The sequence below is a fragment of the Cajanus cajan genome, chromosome 4, assembly GCF_000230855.2.
Source record: "Cajanus cajan strain Asha chromosome 4, NIPB_CcT2T_4, whole genome shotgun sequence".
In the NCBI taxonomy this organism is placed as follows: Eukaryota; Viridiplantae; Streptophyta; class Magnoliopsida; order Fabales; family Fabaceae; genus Cajanus; species Cajanus cajan.
Window position 1 is genome coordinate 61744999 of NC_138520.1, and position 18304 is coordinate 61763302.

Here is an 18304-nt window from a genome sequence, read left to right on the forward strand (position 1 = left end):
CTAATGTCAAAATCTTATTTGCACTTGCACACCAACACATATCAACATTCATAATTTAAAATATTTATGACAAATTTTAGTTATCACGTTTAATATATAAATTAAAATATGAATTTATAATATAAAAGACATGTACCAAAAGGTACTATATCATATCCGGTTGACTATTCAAACTGAAGATTGGATCTTTAATGCTAAAAATGGTTTAAAATATTTTATTTAACTAGACTGGAATTAAAAAGGTCTATCAACTGTTACTTTCTTTTGCTTGGTGCACACTACTTCAAACAATATGATTAACTAAATATAGTTCTTATTAGTTTTATTTTAAAGTTTTTTTTTCTGATACATTTATGTCAAAGTTTTCTAATGTTGCACCATGTCAAAAGGGGATATTGCTCAGTTCACCAACAAAACCGGGTTGATAACATCCTCCGGATTAGGAAAATTAAATTTTTTCATAACTCAATTCAAAATTTTTTTTTTTCCAAGGCACTCATTTACGGAATAGATAATCCGGAAAGATATTATTCCAAAATAGATATTCTAAAATTAGTGTTTTAAAAGTATGTTAAGGATAATTTTTTTTTTCATGAAGATGATTCACACAGCAAGTTAAATGTGTTAAAGTTGATGATCAACAACTAATTTACATTCATGAAAAGTGACTTTCTAATGGTTAAACATTATTTTAATGAAAATAGAATCAAGCCCATAAATAAAAAATATGCTTCTAATATAAATCTAAAAACATATATATACACCCACTATATTAATAATACATTCTCATTATACTTTTTTTTTCTCCAAAATGTTTTTAATGTTTTTTGATTTTTCAATTTCTTGACTTTAAGGTTTAACTTTTTTTAAAACCCACTCCTATACTTTTTTACATGCATCCCTTTTTTACCCCTTTGTCTTCCATTTTTTTTTCCTAAAGCATTCATCCCTTCTTTCATTCTTTAAAATTTTAAAATGGACTAAAATTTTATAATTATAATGCCTCTTCTAAAACATATAATTTTAAGATTCTCACGCAATCTTCTTTTCACACACATCCAATTTTTGTGACATTAATTTTAATGTTAAAAAACTTTTAAAAAAATACTTTATTATTACATAAAATACTTTCATAAGGGATATTTTTTACGAGGGGAGTTATAATTACACCGGTGTAACTTTTACTAAGTATTATATTGTTTAATAACTTTATATTAAATGTGAATTTTGTAAATCCAACCGTTAGATTGAAAATTCATATCTATTCTATTATGTATACAAAATTTTATATTAATTCAAGATAATTTGATACTTTATTTTTATAAAACAAAATTGACGTAATATATTTATTTCAAAATACACTAAAATATGAACGCTTTGATTACCTTCAAGTTGTTCAATTTTAACAAAATTTAATATACACACATAAAATGATATGAACTTTTAATCTAACGGTTGAATTTACAAAATTCATAATTAATATAAAGTTATTAAATAATGTAATACTCAGTAAAAATTACATCGATATAATTATAACCCATATATATATATATCAATTATTTACTTACAAAATTTTTCTTTAAAATTAAACATTTGAAATCTTAAAATTTGAAGAAAAGAGATGCGTGTTAAAAAAGCGAATGCTTAAAAAAAAATTGAAGATTGAAATCAAAAGGACACGAAGGCTTGTGAAAATGAATTAAGTACTTAAAAAGTGAAAAAATGAAACAACGAAACAATGAAACAACGAAAAGAGAAGTTCGTTAAGTTAAGAAATTAAAAGATAAAAAATATCAAAGATATTTTGAGAAGAAAAAAAAGGTATAATAGAGGCATATGATTAATGCAAGGAGGAGCCACTAAAAACTACCAAACTTATTTGATCCAATATTTTTATTTTAAGTTTTTCTTAACAAAAATTATACAAACTTCGGTAAAAAATATAAAATAAAAAATTAACCCATACCAATGAAGAAGACCGAGCTAACAAAATTTGAGTGAAAAAAATTGAGTCAAAAATTTTGAGCTTCATGGTAATTTTGCTACCCCTTGTTTTAGGATAAGGCATTAATGAATATAAAATTGACCATTTCATTTAAACACACCTACCTATGTAGCCTTTCAAAAGGTAGCAATATTATTTGAGCCACAGTAACTCTAAAATTATAGCATTCACTTTCACGCACTTATAGCCTTTTTGTATACTGCTAGCTCTACTTTTGTAGCAAACAATTCTCATTCTCTATTTAAGTCACAATGCCACACCAGAAAGTTCAAAGCTAGCTGCTAGGGATATTCTTTCGCAGCTAGTAGCACCCCTAAAGCGTCCTTGTTTACATATTTAGGTACTAGCTTATCATAACACCAATATGCTGCAAGTAAACTAATGAGGGTATAAACAATCATTTACACCATTACACACTCAAGTCCCTCTTAAATATTGTAACTTCTTTCAACACAAGTTGCCGTTTGAAACTTGGGAATGGCATGGGAGAGTCAGCTTTTACATGAGACAAGGGTTTCTCCTAAGCTGCAGAAGATGCAGTAAAGGACATAGAACATCCATTCTGTGAAAACCTCTTGGAACCTGTGCATGACAAAGAAAACATACCTTAGTATTTTGCTATAAACAAAAGAGAAATGTTACATATACACTCTCGTAAACATGTTTTCTATTATTAACTGAAATTTATAGGAAATCACACATTTTGGTTGATTCTGCTTATCTTCTAATAAATCTCTCCTTATTTTATAAATTTTAATAAATTTTAACCAATAATAATAGAATGTGTGTTGGAAACAGAGTCAGAGAGTATGTTGCTGGCTAGCATACATCCAAAACTAATTTAGTGCTCGGATAACTCTTGCACCCTTCCAAAAGTACAGTCAGAATGAAAGATATAAAAAATATTTTTCTTTAAAATGTGTCAAGCAAGGGAAAACACGTTTAAAATCCGTTTGAAATACAAGCTTAAAAGTGTTTATAAGATATTATCTCCTGAAAATAAATATTTTTTCCAATAAAAAAGCTATCAGAAGCCCTTCCTTGTATTCAAACACTCTTAGAATGATTATCCAAATTCCATACATGCATTTGGAGGACAAATTAGGCATATTTTGCTACCTCAACAATGAAACAAGCCCAGTTGTTGCTTGAACGATTTTCCAAGATCCCTTTTAAGATGGTAACATCCAGCTTTCGGATCACTTGAGCAATCTCCAAGAAAAGTCCATGCTCATTGCATATCATCTATTACAAAAGTGGTGAGCAGTTCAATAAATGCAGTTTTTGTATGCAACTTGTTTTGAAAATTGAGTCAAGTGTGCATGGAGAAAAAATTAACATACCTCTATGAGCATGTGCCCTGAGCATTCCAGATCTTCTATGACTATAGGCCATGCTAGTTCACTTTCGAAGTCAAACGCACAGCTTCTTCCTGGTTGGCTACCATTGATTTTCTGTCTTTTGCACTCAGGAACCTAGACACCAACTTGTCCATGTCAAGCTTAATCAAGCTGTAGTAACAGATTTTAGGTGCATTTGGATGAATAGATTAATTAAGAACACAAGTGTTTATCATGTATTCGCTTATGCATAAGTAGTTTCAAAGATATAAGGTTAAAATGTGTTTATATAAGTTGTAAGCTGTTTACATATGTTATACCGAAGAATTTACTAAAATTAGCTGAAAATAACTTTTGAACATATAAAACCTATTTAAGTTCTTCCAAACATTTATTGAAGTGCTTATGTCATAAAACAAGTACAACTAAACTGAAAATAACTTGCAAATACGTTCTTGAAATATTTTCTCTTTGCAATTTCTTTCCTTGTCATATGTCACCCATCATGAAATGTCTTAGCTAAAAGGAAAGTTTGTGAAGATTTTGTGAGGTAAGCAAATACACTGGATTGCATACCAGAAGTTGTTCTAGGTTACTATAAGTCTAATTAGATACAAGCTTAGAAGAACTTTTGAGAGTTTCTCTATTAAAAATAAAGTTTTTTTTTTTTTCTCTATTAGAACTTTCAAAAGTTCTTATAAACTTGTATTCAAAACGGTTCTAGATAACATTTACATTTAAGTTTTCAGAAACATAGTGAGCCTTACCACCTGATTGGCAAATCGTTTCAGTTTCTCAGCCTGGTTTGTTATCTTTCTCAAGTACAGCATGTGCTTTATGGTCCGTTCCAAGAGATTGTCAATGCTACACTGCACATCATAAGACCAAAGTTAAAAATTCTACCAAGTACAAAGGAAAACTCAAACAGACTTTTGTCCTGAAACACAAAAACTTACCCTACCACCATCTGGGACAAGTTCTCTCAACTCCTTCATCCTGTCCATGATCAGCTGTCTATCTCTTGGCCTTGACTTTGGGTTGTTACCACCTTTTGTTCTTCTTTTTCCTGTGCCAGAGTGCTTTGGTCCACAATTAGGCTGTATATGACTAGTAGCATTTTCCAGTCGTGCCTCGATCAATAAGCTTGCATTTCCATCAAAAGATGATGTAAAATGGGTCGAAAATTCATCTTTGCCCTTGACCATAACTGCAGGTACAAAATCATTTTTCACATCTGACTTATCCACAACCAAAGTTTTTTCTTCTGAATTATCTTTTAGCTGAATGGAACCGCTAAACACTGTTTGTATGGTTGTAAGAGACCTGACACTGTCAGATATACTTGAAGTATCATCAGAGGCACTGCATAAATTGCCAACAATAGCATCTAAAAGATATTCTGGATCAATATCATTGGGAAACTCAAACCCTTTAAAATGATCATGCTCTCTTTTATTGGTTACCAGAGTTTGGGTACTGTAAGTATCCTCAACAGAGACATATTTTGACATAGATTTGCCTGTCTCTCCATACGAAACTGATCCAAGTGCTTTGTGCAATTCAGACTGTGAGGGAAAAGTGAAGTCACTCACATTCTTAGTATCATCATCACTGGTTTCAGTGCCTCCAAATTGTTTCTTTGCCAAATTTTTAGCAGAGAAATACTCCAATCTATTTGACATCTCTCCAAATACTCCCACATTATTGGCCAAGTGAGACCAGGACCATATCTCTTCTTCCATATGATTTGGTTTTGTCTCCACCTTACAAATATGCCTTGCAACAGTTGACATGTCAATGGAAGAGGAACCTATCTCATTTTCATTTTTTCTTTTCAGAGACTTCAATATGTTTTCTCTAGACAAGCAACCATCATCATCCTGATAATTGAGTGCAGCAGTGCTAGTTGAGACTTCACTTTTCAATACACATTTTGTAACAGAAGACGAGTCGTCCAAGCTATCCATCAAATTATGCATCAGGTCTGAGAATGACCAATCTTGATAATCAGTCCCCAAATTTAAAGGTGTAGCATTTGCTTCCAAGCATTGAATGGAATGGAATTTCTCCTTTATATTGGTAACAAATTCCAGGTCTTCAGCAACCTACAATGTTGACAAGACAATATGCAATCATTTTAAACATAAATCAAAGATTTTCCACAAAAATACACATACTCTCACAAATCACAAACAAAAACAAATGCACCAAAATTTAATGTGATAACTCCACATTTTATATTATAATGTGCACCCCTCACTTTAAACGAGTCAAATACAAAATTTAAGATAGGGAACAAAATTGCCAGAATATGTAGCATGCGATATTAGATATGCATGCAACAGGATATCACAGCATTGTAAAACTCGAAGCCTGTCTTACTCAATCCAAATATAAATACGCACCGCTTCAACTGAACCGAACTGCAAAACCCCTAGCGAAAGAACTGGTACCAGGACAATGGTCTGTGACAGAAATTCAAATTATCAACTTAACATTTGCATTTGCTTGAATTGCCCTCATTAATAGCATACATGTTGTGTTAAGGGCTTAAGGCAAGCCTAATATAAGTTGATTAGTTAAGTCACTAGCAAACTAATTAGGACACAAGTAAATTGAAGAAGCCACTTATATAAAGGGAAGACATAATACCTTGATACCACATGCAAATTGAAGAATCCACTCATCAGGACACTGCAGAAGGAAAAGATTGCAGTTATTATATTTCAAAGCAGTATGGCTAATTAATCTTGCTTTTAAGTGGACATTGTATGCATAGAACCTCACCTCAGGGATTAAATCAGTGTCAAATTTACTGGTGAGAATATCATCACAGGAAACCCACAAATGATCCCTTGCGAGAGCTATTTTGCCAACAACCCTGACCAAATGATATCAAGTAAAATTGTTGAGTTTGCATCATCTTTATAGATCATAATACAAATAACAAATAAATAATCTGGTAGACAAGAATACTACAATTAATTTAGCATCCTATCCTTCCCCAAAAAAAACCTACAAAGGTGCTAGTGCTACTTTTGACATCATACACACAAAGAAAGTAACATGCAGAACCACTAGAAACATAAGTTGTCCGGGGCTCAATTGAGAAACATGCATTCAGTATTTGTCAAATATAAAACATAGATTATCTTCATATAATTTTAAACTAACTCCTGATGTGAATATGTACAACAATTTAAGGAAATTAAAGAAGGAAGCACTCCCCCTATTTCAAAATAATTGTGGCTTAAGGTTTCCACCAGGAACTAAGGAAAACATCAAATGTTTCCAATTAAGAGACTAAAGCAGACTAGGATAATCTTATGAAATGTAGTTAATACTTTTATAGTTTTCTAAAGTGAAAATTATTCTGAATCATATGGAGCAATTTGCAACAAAGATTAGATATAAAAACTACTATAAAACCAAAGTTGTTACCCTTCTCCCAAACTGTATTTACGATGAGACATTTCAATCATGAGTAGTTGAGCCGAATAATCTCCTGAATAATCAGTATTTTCACCGCTTGAAGAATGTAACTCATTCGAGGATTGGAAATTGATGTCACCCCACGTACTTTTCTCAGCATCTTTCTTCTGGTAACCATTTTCCCAGGCCAAAGTCCTAAAATATACAGATCTGTGTTATATTATTATATCCACTAGACCTCTAACCGTAAACAGCAAACATTATTTCATTCAACATACTAATAATAAGCCAATTACAAGTGATAAGTAACACACTGGATGGGATGGTGGACATCGATTTTACTCATTATCTTAACTATAATAGTTCAATATTTGCTTGCTTCAATGGTCACCAATACAGTAATGTGGTTAATTTCCAATCCGATCAAACGGATTAGATTTTGCTTCTCAACAAAAGCTTGGTGAAAATAAGCTTTTAGGACATACTACCTCTTGGTCCTTCATATAAGACACGATAGATAGTATACTATTTATTAGATAAAAAGAAGCTTGTAGACAATTTTCAGCTAATAATCCAATTAATTTTCATCCCTTTTTAAAGAATTATATAATCAAACTATTAAGATGAACATGACTCAATTTAGAGAGTCAATTCTATCATTCTCTTATTTAGACAACAATAACGCTATTAACAATTCTACTCATTCTAAAACGTGGCATATGAGCACAAAAACAGAAGCAACTCAATGGCCAAATAACTTACATAGGAAAATGGTGGTCAAGTTTCCAAAAGACAGCATATTTCCACTGTGTGTGATCACAAAAGCCCTTCAACAACTGCGTTATAGAAGTGGCTTCCATCTGTTCTACTTTCCAGGACTATGCAAAACAAAGAAGAAACACAAAAGACAAACCCACTAATAACCTGAAACACACACCTAGCTTCCTCTGTATGAACCCCTACCCGCTTGTTTAATTCTCAAACCCGCTCTTCTTTTGATCGGTGGCCCTGTTGCACTAAGGAGCATGAAAACAACCATAGCTTGGCTCTTCCAACACAAAACTATGAGAAAGTATGTGTTTTGAGCCGTGCTGTCACAATCAATGATGACCAGATGTGCTCACTATTTCCATTTTCTGTGCCATTTTCAAGCAACTTTCAGCCGAATTTCAACAAAGTGCTTTAAGAAGAAAAGCCCCAAACTAGAATTAAGCTTCAAAACAGCTCAACAAAGAACACACATCCTGCAAAACCAAAGCACAAAACTTTCGTCAGTAATTTGACCAAAAAGTCTGCTTGATCGCTGGAAAATTTTCTGGGAAAGAAAATAACTAGAAGTCAACTCTACAAATGAAGAATCCTAGGAATTCCAATACTACACTTTGCTCACTCAATGAAAGAACCAACCCAAAAATAAAAATCCTATTTTTCTCTCTGATTCATTTTCTCAGCAACCAAAGGATCACATTTGAGCAATAATACTGACAAGACAACCCCCCCTATGCTGATGATGATGCTTACCACTTCTACTGTTGACTGTGGAATCAAAGAATTTCACCATACACAAATTCATTACACTCCATGAGAAAGAAGCCAAGTGAAACTCTCCCACCCACTTAAAAAGAAGAGATTTTGATGGATAATCAATGACCCAAGAATGTAGAAAAAGTGAGAAAAGAAGAGAGGGGTGGCACTTTGTCTTTTGCACTAAAACAAAAGTCCACAGAAGCCACAAAACTTTGATTTTTTTTCTACTATTCTACATGCCAACAGCAACAAGAACAGCACAACCCTTTATATAAAAATCACGTCATTGGCATTCTCATAGTTTTACTTTGCGGACTTGAAAGTGATTCAGAAGTGGATTTGATAAAATGGGGTGAAGCAAAGTGGGGAGGGGACCCCACCGACAGGGACACTGACAGTGACAGAAGCTGCTTATGATTCTACTGCACTTTGGAGCGCGTGGGAAAAGGAATTTCCACTTTCTAATGACATTAACAGTAACAGTAACATAGACAAGTTCTGTTCCGCTTGAATCTTCTCCTCGGGATTCTCTCTTCGTTGCAAAAACTCATTATTGCACATTGCCCAAAGAAACGAAACACAGTAATGTAATATACAGTATACTGACAAAACAAAACAAAAATATAAAAAAAGAAGAAAATTATGTGAAATTAAACATTAATATTCTAGTATTCAATGATTTAGAAAATATTAAATATTGATAGTGTGTTTGAAAGAAAAATTTTATAAATTTAAAAAATTTTAAATTTTGGGTATTTAAATTATTTTAATTTTTATTATTTTTAAAATATTTTATTTAAATAAATAAATTTCTTTTTTTTAATTTTAAATTATTAGATTAAATACGATATTTTGATTTTATTATAATAAAATTGATTTTAAAAATATAATATTATATTAAAATTTTTAAATTAAATTTTATAAAAAATAAATATTAACTAAATTTTAAATATTTAATAATTTTAAAAATTAATATTAAATAATATTTAATACTTAAATTTTAAATTTTTTATAAATTTTTTATTCAAACAAGATATTTTATTTTAAAAATTTTAAAATTCTTCAAACAAATAAATTATTTTATTTTAATTTTCCATCTAAATCCACTGTAATTCTTTAGCATGTTATTAGATAAATGTATATGATAGTAAATATTTATTTTGGTCCTAAAAACTGTAAGTGCAAAACAAGATGATTTATTTTACAAAATAAAAGCTACATTTTTTATTCATTTTATCATAAAGATGAGTTCTTTTAAGAAACTAAAAAAAAAATACTATATTATTTATAGTAAGTTGGAAGCTAAAGCATACTTAATCTTATTAATTATTTACTGTTTATTCATCATATTTAATGATTTTTTAAATTATTTATTATAAAATGTAGTATGTGATACCGATACATTGTAAGGTAGATATCAACTCCCGAAACTTATTTTATATTCATATTTAATATTATAAGGTGGCTTCTTCTACCTCCTCACTTGAAAGTCTTTGAATGAGTTCATAACACGTGTAATTCTCACTTGTGGTGGGTGTGGGTCAAAAGTTAGCACAAATGCACAATCACGTCCACTTACTAAAATTCACAAAGCACACCCTACCTTCTCTATTTGCTATTTTACACATCATCCACTAATGGATAATTTAATAGTTCATGTTTGAGGTAGTGTTTATAAACATATAAATTTAAATTATTTTACTTTTATAAAATAATTTAAATCAAATTTGTATTAATATAATTTATGGGTACAATTTTTTTGCATGAAAATAAATGCATAATAAAATTTATTTTGTAATTTAACGCAAAAGTTGCATAAACAATGCATTGTTTCTTATAAAATCACATTCGGATTGTTGAAATGCAAAACCAACCATGAAAAATAGCCAGACACGCATTGGCCAAATTTAAACCAAACATATATTGAACTGTATCGAACAACTTTGACGTGAATATTGGCTTCTTTTTTTTTTTGTTTTATTTCATAAATGTTTATACATATGCTATCAGGTCTTTCAATTATATCCAATTTTGGGTATGAATTACCTATAAAAGTTTAATAATTATACTAGAAAATTAAAAACAGTTAAACTTGTCTTTTTTTTTTTTTTTTTTTGACAAGCAATTAAACTTGAAGTTAAACAACTTGCTTCATACTAATATTGACCTTTTCACTATTCAAATATGTAAGAACAATATTCAATCATTCAAATAAATGAACTTATAAAAATTTAAAATTGGATAAGGAATGAAGATAAATTTGTCCCGATTAGTCTTGCAAACACTCCTATATATAGTGAAGTTCTAACCACAATTTTAGTATATAATTATTAGATAATTTCAGTATACAATAATTAGATAATGATCAAGATTAAAAGATATTTAATGTTACATAGTTGCCTATTTATCTATCTTAATAGCTCATTATAAGATTTATTGTCAATATTGACGCTCCACATACATAGATACTCTTGAAGATTTAACAAAAACAATTTTGTTTCTTAAATATAGAAGTAAAAAAAATCATACATTACAAGAAAATTGTCAGACACACACCCTATAGTGACACAATACGTGTCATTAAAAACTACTTTTACTCACACAATAAATATAATATATGTTGGTATATTATTAAAAAGTGTAGGTATAGACTATAGTGACACACAAAATATGTTGTTAAATCTCATTCAAAATTAACACCAAAATTATACGTAGCTATATGTCAAATAAGTATATACCTATATATATTATACCTATAGTGACACTTTTTGTATGTCATTATATGAAATATTTTTTGTAATGATATATTTATCCTTAAATTTCAAAGTTAAGTAATTATACATAGATTAGTGTAATCATTTTTATACTATCAATCAATTAGAAATTATCGATAGTATAATTTTTTAATTATTTATTATAAAAATTAATAAACACTGATTTGTGATTAGACAACCATCTATTTTATTTAAACTTTAATGGTTTAAGAGAATGATGTATTTTAAAATATACTAAAGATAAATGTATTTTTACTTCTACACTTTAGGGGAAAAATCTCTTTAATTTAAAGGGCTTTTAATTTTTATATCATGACGAGATATGGTGAATTAACTATCTTCTATTTTTGAAATATGATGCATTTCCTAGTTAATTATTTGACCTTGCATGTTTTTCCTACTTTAATTATATATTAATAAGAATAAGGAGTTGACTTTTTATCCCTAATTTTTAAACAATTGACTTTCATTGTCGATACACCTTCTTGTATCTAGACTTTGAAAATTTGTGATCCTTTTTTAGTTTTATGAGAATGAGATTACAATGTTTGACTAAAGCTTTGCCTCCGCGTATTCCGGTAAGTAAGACTCCTACAATCATCTATGCATTGACGACTTCCATGTTATTATGAAACTTCAACCATCTTAATTAATCTCATAACTATAACATGCCATCCAAAACCTTTTGATTGTTTCATACGCAAAGATATATTTCCTAAACATTGTTGAAGCAAATGCATGATGCAGCTTTGCTTTTAAATTTTGTGAGATATATAGAGAATAGAGTTCTATTATATTTTGTTTCTTTTTCATTCAAGTTTTTGAGAAGTTACTAAATTCATCCTTAAATCTAATATTGTTACAATATTATATAACAGAATTCACTGATATAACATCCTAAAGACAAGTGCTTTGGGAATTATAGTTTACGTTTCAAGAATACTTCTAAATTAGTTTCAAATTATTTTTACTAGCTGAAAATTTTGATTAATTTTAACACTTTTTTTTAAAGAAAAGTTTAAATTAAGACAAGATATATGACCTCATGTAAGATTTAAATTAACTATCAACTTTTTTGAAGATTTTCTATAGAATTAATATGTACTTCATTTTTAACACAAATTTATATAAAAGAATATAAAACATTATGAAAGTTATATTTGACCTTAGATCTTTGTCAATAGAAAATAAAGAGAATTTTAACACATGTTTAAACTTCTTTAAGTAACTTGTAGTGTTTTTTGAGACACCACTTCAAATAATATTTTTTAAAACGCTAGTTTTTAAATTCTAATTTCTTGATTAAAAAAATTTCTAATTCCTAATATTTTATTTCCTTTTTAACCTTAAAATATTGATTAAATTTCTTTTGATTTTTTTTTTACGTAAGGATAGAGTTTTATTATTATGTTTGTTTCTCTTCTTCCTCTTTTAACAATAGGATTATATTTTTTTTTTCTATTTTTTTTATATTAGGTTGTTTATGTTCACTAGTACACTTTTATTTATTATTTTAATATTATACTTTAAGATATTGATAATGAAAAAATGATAGGTTTATTTTTATTATTTTTTATGAGTATTTTTATTATATATTTATTTTAACCATTACAAAATCTACATTATCTGTTCTATCATTTTAATATTATACTTAAAAATAGTTTAACGATTACTTAAGCAACACATATAATGTACGTATGAACTCTACTTAAATGAATGTTATTTTTTTATTTATTTTGAACTTTATTATAAATATTTTAGGATATATAATAAAATTAATAGTAGAATACATGATATAAAAATATAATAATTGAAACTAATTTTTAAAATTTAAACAACCCATCTGTAAAAAAAACTATAAGCTTAAAATGAATTAAAAACTAAAATTATAAATATCCTATAATATTTTTTACCAATAAAATAAAAAAAATTTATAAAAATATCATATAACCGTGTTTATTTCGAGTTTTTTACTCAAATAATATATTTTTAAAATAAATTTACCCAAATAGCACCTGTGCAAATTTATTTTCCCAACTAGCATCATTTACTGTTTACATATTTTTTATTTTTTATTTTTTCGTCTTAGGTCCAGGTAATCTGGGAATTTTACAACTGGAACAGCCCGCTCTGCAACCAAAACAGCATGTTCTGCATGCATTTTCGTCGTGTTTTTTTTGCAACTGGAACGGTCCGTTCAAACCAGAACGGACCGTTCTAGAGTTGAGTTTTTTCACATAACCTCAATGTTGGAAGGTCCCGTTCTAACTAGGGATTTTAGCCCTTTTTAGTAGTTTGGAATGCGTCGTTCTGCTTTTGGAACGGTCCATTATAATTATACATTATTTGGACATGTTTTCGTAGTGTGATGTGCAGGTTATCTAGATTTTTCATTATTAGCCACAGTTTGACTCGTACAAGTTTCGAATCTATTAAGACAAGGTCTCATTATTATCATCTCGTGTTTTTAAGTTTAAGACACTATAGTTTCATACTTCAAAGGTGTTTCCTTTAAATCTAGCTTCAAACTTAATATTGCAGTGAACACAATTTACCCTTTCAACACAAATACAACGTAGTCTCAAAGAGTAAAATCAAGTAATTAAATTTATTGAATATTAACATTATAAATATAACTAAATAAATTTATTAAAACTCATTACAACAATAAAAGCAATGGTGACGGGAACTAAATCCATGACCAATATTTGGACATGTCTTCCTAGTGTGACCAGAGGTGTGACGATAGGAACAATTTTTTACACGATTATGTTGTTCTCTAATATCCATCTCTGTTTTAATCTTGCTATACTTTGGTCGACCCTTGGAAGTCCTCTTGAGTTCTGGATTTGGCCACATAGTTGGATCAATGTAAGTAAGCCAATAATCTTCATGTCAGAGCTCTCCAAACTGTCATTCGTATACCTTTGCAACTTGTTGTATGGTATATATGGGAGATATGTAGGTTTGATAGTTGTGACGTGCATGTAAGCATGAAACGAGTACATGTGAGCAAGGGATATAAACTTTCTGGAACTTGCCACAATCACACAACATTTCATCTAGCCTTACTGTAAATCTCCCAACGGGTCAAACTTTTCTCAGATGTTGCGTTTCTTCCACTAGAAATCTAGTGCTTGATCTATCAAAGGTGATAACTCTATGAGTATTTGCCTTGGACTGTGCATCTTGAATAGTTTTACTTGCAATTTCCAAGTAGACATGTCCAGTATTAATCATTGCATCCACTTCCCTGCCTCTTTGAACGAAAAACTTGTTGCAACGAGTGTATATGGCCATTACCATGGAATAAATTGGCAGATTTCGTGTTTTCTTCAATACAGAATTAATACACTCAACTAGGTTTGTTGTCATATGTCCCCAACGTCGTCCATTGTCCCATGCTAGTGTCCATTTTTCCCTAAGAAAGTTGTCTAACCATTGGGCTGCTTCAGCATTAGTATCTCTTACTATGTTGTAATAGTAAAAGAATCTAGGTTTAGTCATCCCATAAGCTGAAAAAAAATATAATTAAATAATGAAAACTAATTATTAAATATTTTAAAAAAAGTAATGATAAAATTACCTATGTTGACGACATCCTTCTTCAGTGCTGCATTTTTGAAACGTCACATGAAGTTTTGTGCAATGTGTTGAATACAATAGACATGGATAAAATTATTTTTTGTCCAACTACTTCCATTTCTTGACCATGCACTTTGAATAGCCTCATGATGATCAGAAATTAGGCACAACCCGTCTTGCGGTGTTACATACTGCCTTAAGTTCTTAAGAAATAAAAACCATGCATCGCTAGTTTCACCTTCAACAACAGCAAATGCAATAGAATTATGTTGTTGCGACCATCTTGCGCAACTGGGAACAATAACGTACCTTTGTATTTGCCGTATAAGAAGGTTCCATCAACTTGAACAATCGGTTTGCAGAAGGCAAAACCATCAATGCATGGTTTAAAGGTCCAAAATAACCTTTTGAATATAACATTCCCCTCTTCCAATAAGCCACCTTGGTAAGCCGGTTGCGTATTAAATTTCCAAATAAAGCCTGGAACATACATTTGCAATGCTTGCAACATACCTGGTAACTTGTTGTACGACTCCTCCCAGTTTCCAAAGATGTTTTCAATGGCAGTTGCTTGGCCAACCATCCCTTTTTGTAACTAATTGTATAACCCATGGTCAACTTGATGTGGGCTATGATGGTTGAAATGGGTGTAGATGGATTAGCCTCAATAATTTCACGAATGGTTTGAGAAATCATTTGTGATCCCAATTTATTATGATCTTGGGAGATGAGTGAAGAAACACATGTGTGAGGGCCTTTAAGGATCATGATTTCCCAATGTTTTTCTCTAGTGCGCAATATAGCAAGACATCTCCATTCACAATCGTGGTGAACGCATTCCACGAGAAGCCTAGTAGTGTTTGAGTGCTTAACCTTGCAAGTGCAATGGTTGACAATGCGAAATCTGTTAATGGCATCTTGTACTTGTTCTTTTGTTTGGAAGCGTTGGCCAACAAAGAGTGTTCCAAGTGGATACACAACTATTTCACGTTCCAACAGATGGCTATACTCAATGTCTTATTATTGGATTTCATTGGGAAAGTCTAAAAAGTATGGAGGTGGGTTGTATATTGCTACTGGTTCTAATGGTGGATTATTTGGAACTGGAAGGATTTCTTCTTCATCATCATCTTGATGTTCAAAGAGAATTTCATCTTTGTCTTCGCTAAAAGGATCAAAGACATTTTCTATTGGGAGACCAACAAGAAGATGATCTTCAATGTTGATTTGAATATTGGGATGAGAGGCAGAAGTTGTAGCTTGGTCAAATGGCTGAGAAGGTATTTGATTAAAGTCCATGACTCGACCACTTAAAAGTTGTATGTATGACTCACCGTCATGGTTGGAGGGAATATCATAAGAAGGGTAGGTTAGTGTTTTGATAACTTTGATAAATTTGGTATGGTGAAAGTGAAGGTGAAACGTGTGATGTAAGTGAAGGTATTTATAATGGAAGGTTCTAACACCCAGAACGGGCTGTTCTAAAACCAGAATGGCCCGTTCCAAACTTCTAAAAAGGCCTAAAACTCTAGTTTAGAACGACTGGTTCTGGTTTTAGAATGGCCCTTTCTTGATGTTAGAACGGCCCGTTCTGACTTTAGAATGGACTGTTTCAAATGCACAATTTTTGCATGTTCAAGTAGAACGGCCTGTTCTGCAACCAGAACGACCCGTTCTGGATGCAGAACGGGTCATTCTAGATGCAGAATGGGTCGTTCCAAAATGCAAAAAAAATAAAAAATAAAATAAAAAAATAAGTGAACAGTAAATGGTGTTTGAGAAATAAATTTAAAAGTTGCTATTTGGGTAAAAAAAATTTAAAATGTATTATTTGAGTAAAAAATTCGTTTATTTCTATCATTATACGTTTATCAGCTACTTCAGCAAATAATTTCATCAAATACATATTATTCAATAAGCTAGAATATAAACTTTCAGTTATCAACGGTTAGATTTCAGCTACTAGTTTTTTTATTTATCAACCAACTTTTGAGTTATTTTTGCCAAACATAGCTCATATCTAATTAATTAGATTGTTAGTTTTTCTTTTATTTGAACCATTTTTGTGAAGATGTGTAGATATCTATGTATGATAAAATTAACTTATAAGTTAAGAGTTGAAACAGTTTTATGGTATATGTTTGGATGATTAAAAAAATTTAAGAAAACAAGTGGAGTGAAAAGAAATGAAAGAGAACAGAGCATGAGTATAGAATGCGTAGATTTTTAAGTTATTTGAAAGAGGAATAGAGAGAGAAAGAAAAATATGTTTTGTACATAAAATGACAAATAATTTTGATTAATTTTATTTTTTTAAAAAAGAGTTTAAATAATATTATAATAAAAAATAATTGCACTTCTTCTTTTACACAAGAAATTACAGTTAAGACATTGCAAAATGTCATGTTAAATAAAAAGGCTTTATCAAATAAATGATTTCTTATTACAGTCGTTCAACGGATAGATAAAATATCTAATTTACCTAAATTATCCTATCACATTTATATTACTTGGACTAGTTTTTCAAGTAGTTTTTGACAAGAAAAATTCTACACATCTCGAAATATGTTCCAAAAATATTTTGAAACTTTAAAAAAATTAATTTAAATTAAATAATTATTTAATAATAATTTTATTAAAATATTTAAATATTTTATATATTCAGATGCTGATTTAGAATTTTTCTTCGGTAGATGAAGAAATTCTCTCTCTTTTTTTTTTTTGGTAACTCAAAGCTAAGAAAACAAAATAGAAAAAAGGAAGATTACAACCTACGAAATACCGTTCCAACCACATCTGCTATCACAACCAAGTGTAAACCCTCAGGCATGGTATCCAAAACTACTAGGTCAACACTACAATTTGGCCCTAATTTTGACAAAAAATCTGCACTTTGGTTTCCTTCTCAAAGAGAATGGCAAACACAGACACTCCAAGATTGTTGTAGTAACTCCTTAATGTGAGCAATGATAGAAGCATACTATGAAACACATCCAATGGTCCCAACACCAAATTGACTGCCAGTAACGAATCAGAAACACAAAGTATATTGCGGAAGTTAGCTCTCCATGCCAACTTCATACCATGTAGGATAGCTAATAACTCTTCTTTGAGATTGTCCACAACTCTAGCATCCCCATAGAAACCCATAAGCCAACGACCAAAGTTGTCTCTACATAAACCTTCATAACTCGCCGGACTTGGGCTACCAAGCGCACTGACATCCACATGCACCATGACTTTCCCTTGGCTAGCTTGTAAGCATGTAACCAGACGCTCCTGTCGAGCCACCCTCTCTTGTGGTCCCCATAACGTTCTTAACAGAGATGACATAGCTTGAATACAACCAACCAAAACATGAGGGGGAGACATCATACCCGAAAAAACTCGACGGTTACGTTCCAGCCAAAGTTCTCATAATAAGATAACAAGCATGACCCCATACTCGTCAATGTTAGCCTTCAACCATAAGAACCAATTGATTGTACCCCATTATGGTAAAACCAAACCAGGGAACACCTATTGCCATAGCATCACAGTTGCATCACAACCAAAGAAAATATGAAATGCATCCTCAACTGTTTTATGACAACATTGACACAAGGTGTCTAAACCCATGTGACGTGAAAAGAGAAACTGAG

At 30.6% G+C, this 18304-nt stretch overlaps 3 protein-coding genes and 1 long non-coding RNA gene across 6 annotated transcripts; all 4 read right to left on the minus strand.

Moving 5' to 3' along the window:
* Positions 1-2217: 2217 nt before the first annotated feature.
* On the minus strand, positions 2218-7774 carry LOC109807803 (transcription factor bHLH155). 3 transcript variants are annotated; one of them, XM_020370441.3, is made up of 10 exons: positions 7540-7774; positions 6787-6972; positions 6133-6226; positions 5998-6039; positions 5751-5810; positions 4302-5450; positions 4116-4214; positions 3349-3480; positions 3125-3250; positions 2218-2587 (listed from the first exon to the last, which is right to left on the minus strand). In XM_020370441.3, the coding sequence occupies exons 1-10, from the start codon at positions 7635-7637 to the stop codon at positions 2504-2506; spliced, it is 2070 nt and encodes a 689-aa protein (XP_020226030.1). In that variant the 5' UTR covers positions 7638-7774; the 3' UTR covers positions 2218-2503. The 3 variants fall into 3 exon arrangements, with proteins under 3 accessions (XP_020226030.1, XP_020226029.1, XP_029129446.1); XM_020370440.3 differs by having other exon boundaries at positions 4113-4214; XM_029273613.2 differs by lacking the exons at positions 2218-2587; positions 3125-3250 and having other exon boundaries at positions 3380-3516; positions 4113-4214.
* A 194-nt stretch (positions 7775-7968) lies between these two features.
* On the minus strand, positions 7969-8852 carry LOC145956897 (uncharacterized). The gene is made up of 2 exons (XR_014433276.1): positions 8299-8852; positions 7969-8021 (listed from the first exon to the last, which is right to left on the minus strand). It is a non-coding gene; the product is annotated as an uncharacterized LOC145956897 (long non-coding RNA).
* A 5316-nt stretch (positions 8853-14168) lies between these two features.
* On the minus strand, positions 14169-15246 carry LOC145957424 (uncharacterized). The gene is made up of 3 exons (XM_083073683.1): positions 14973-15246; positions 14776-14901; positions 14169-14593 (listed from the first exon to the last, which is right to left on the minus strand). The coding sequence occupies exons 1-3, from the start codon at positions 15244-15246 to the stop codon at positions 14169-14171; spliced, it is 825 nt and encodes a 274-aa protein (XP_082929809.1).
* A 2285-nt stretch (positions 15247-17531) lies between these two features.
* LOC109807072 (uncharacterized) lies at positions 17532-18035 on the minus strand. Its single transcript, XM_020369600.2, has one exon. The coding sequence runs from the start codon at positions 18033-18035 to the stop codon at positions 17532-17534; it is 504 nt and encodes a 167-aa protein (XP_020225189.2).
* Between the last annotated feature and the right edge of the window lie 269 nt (positions 18036-18304).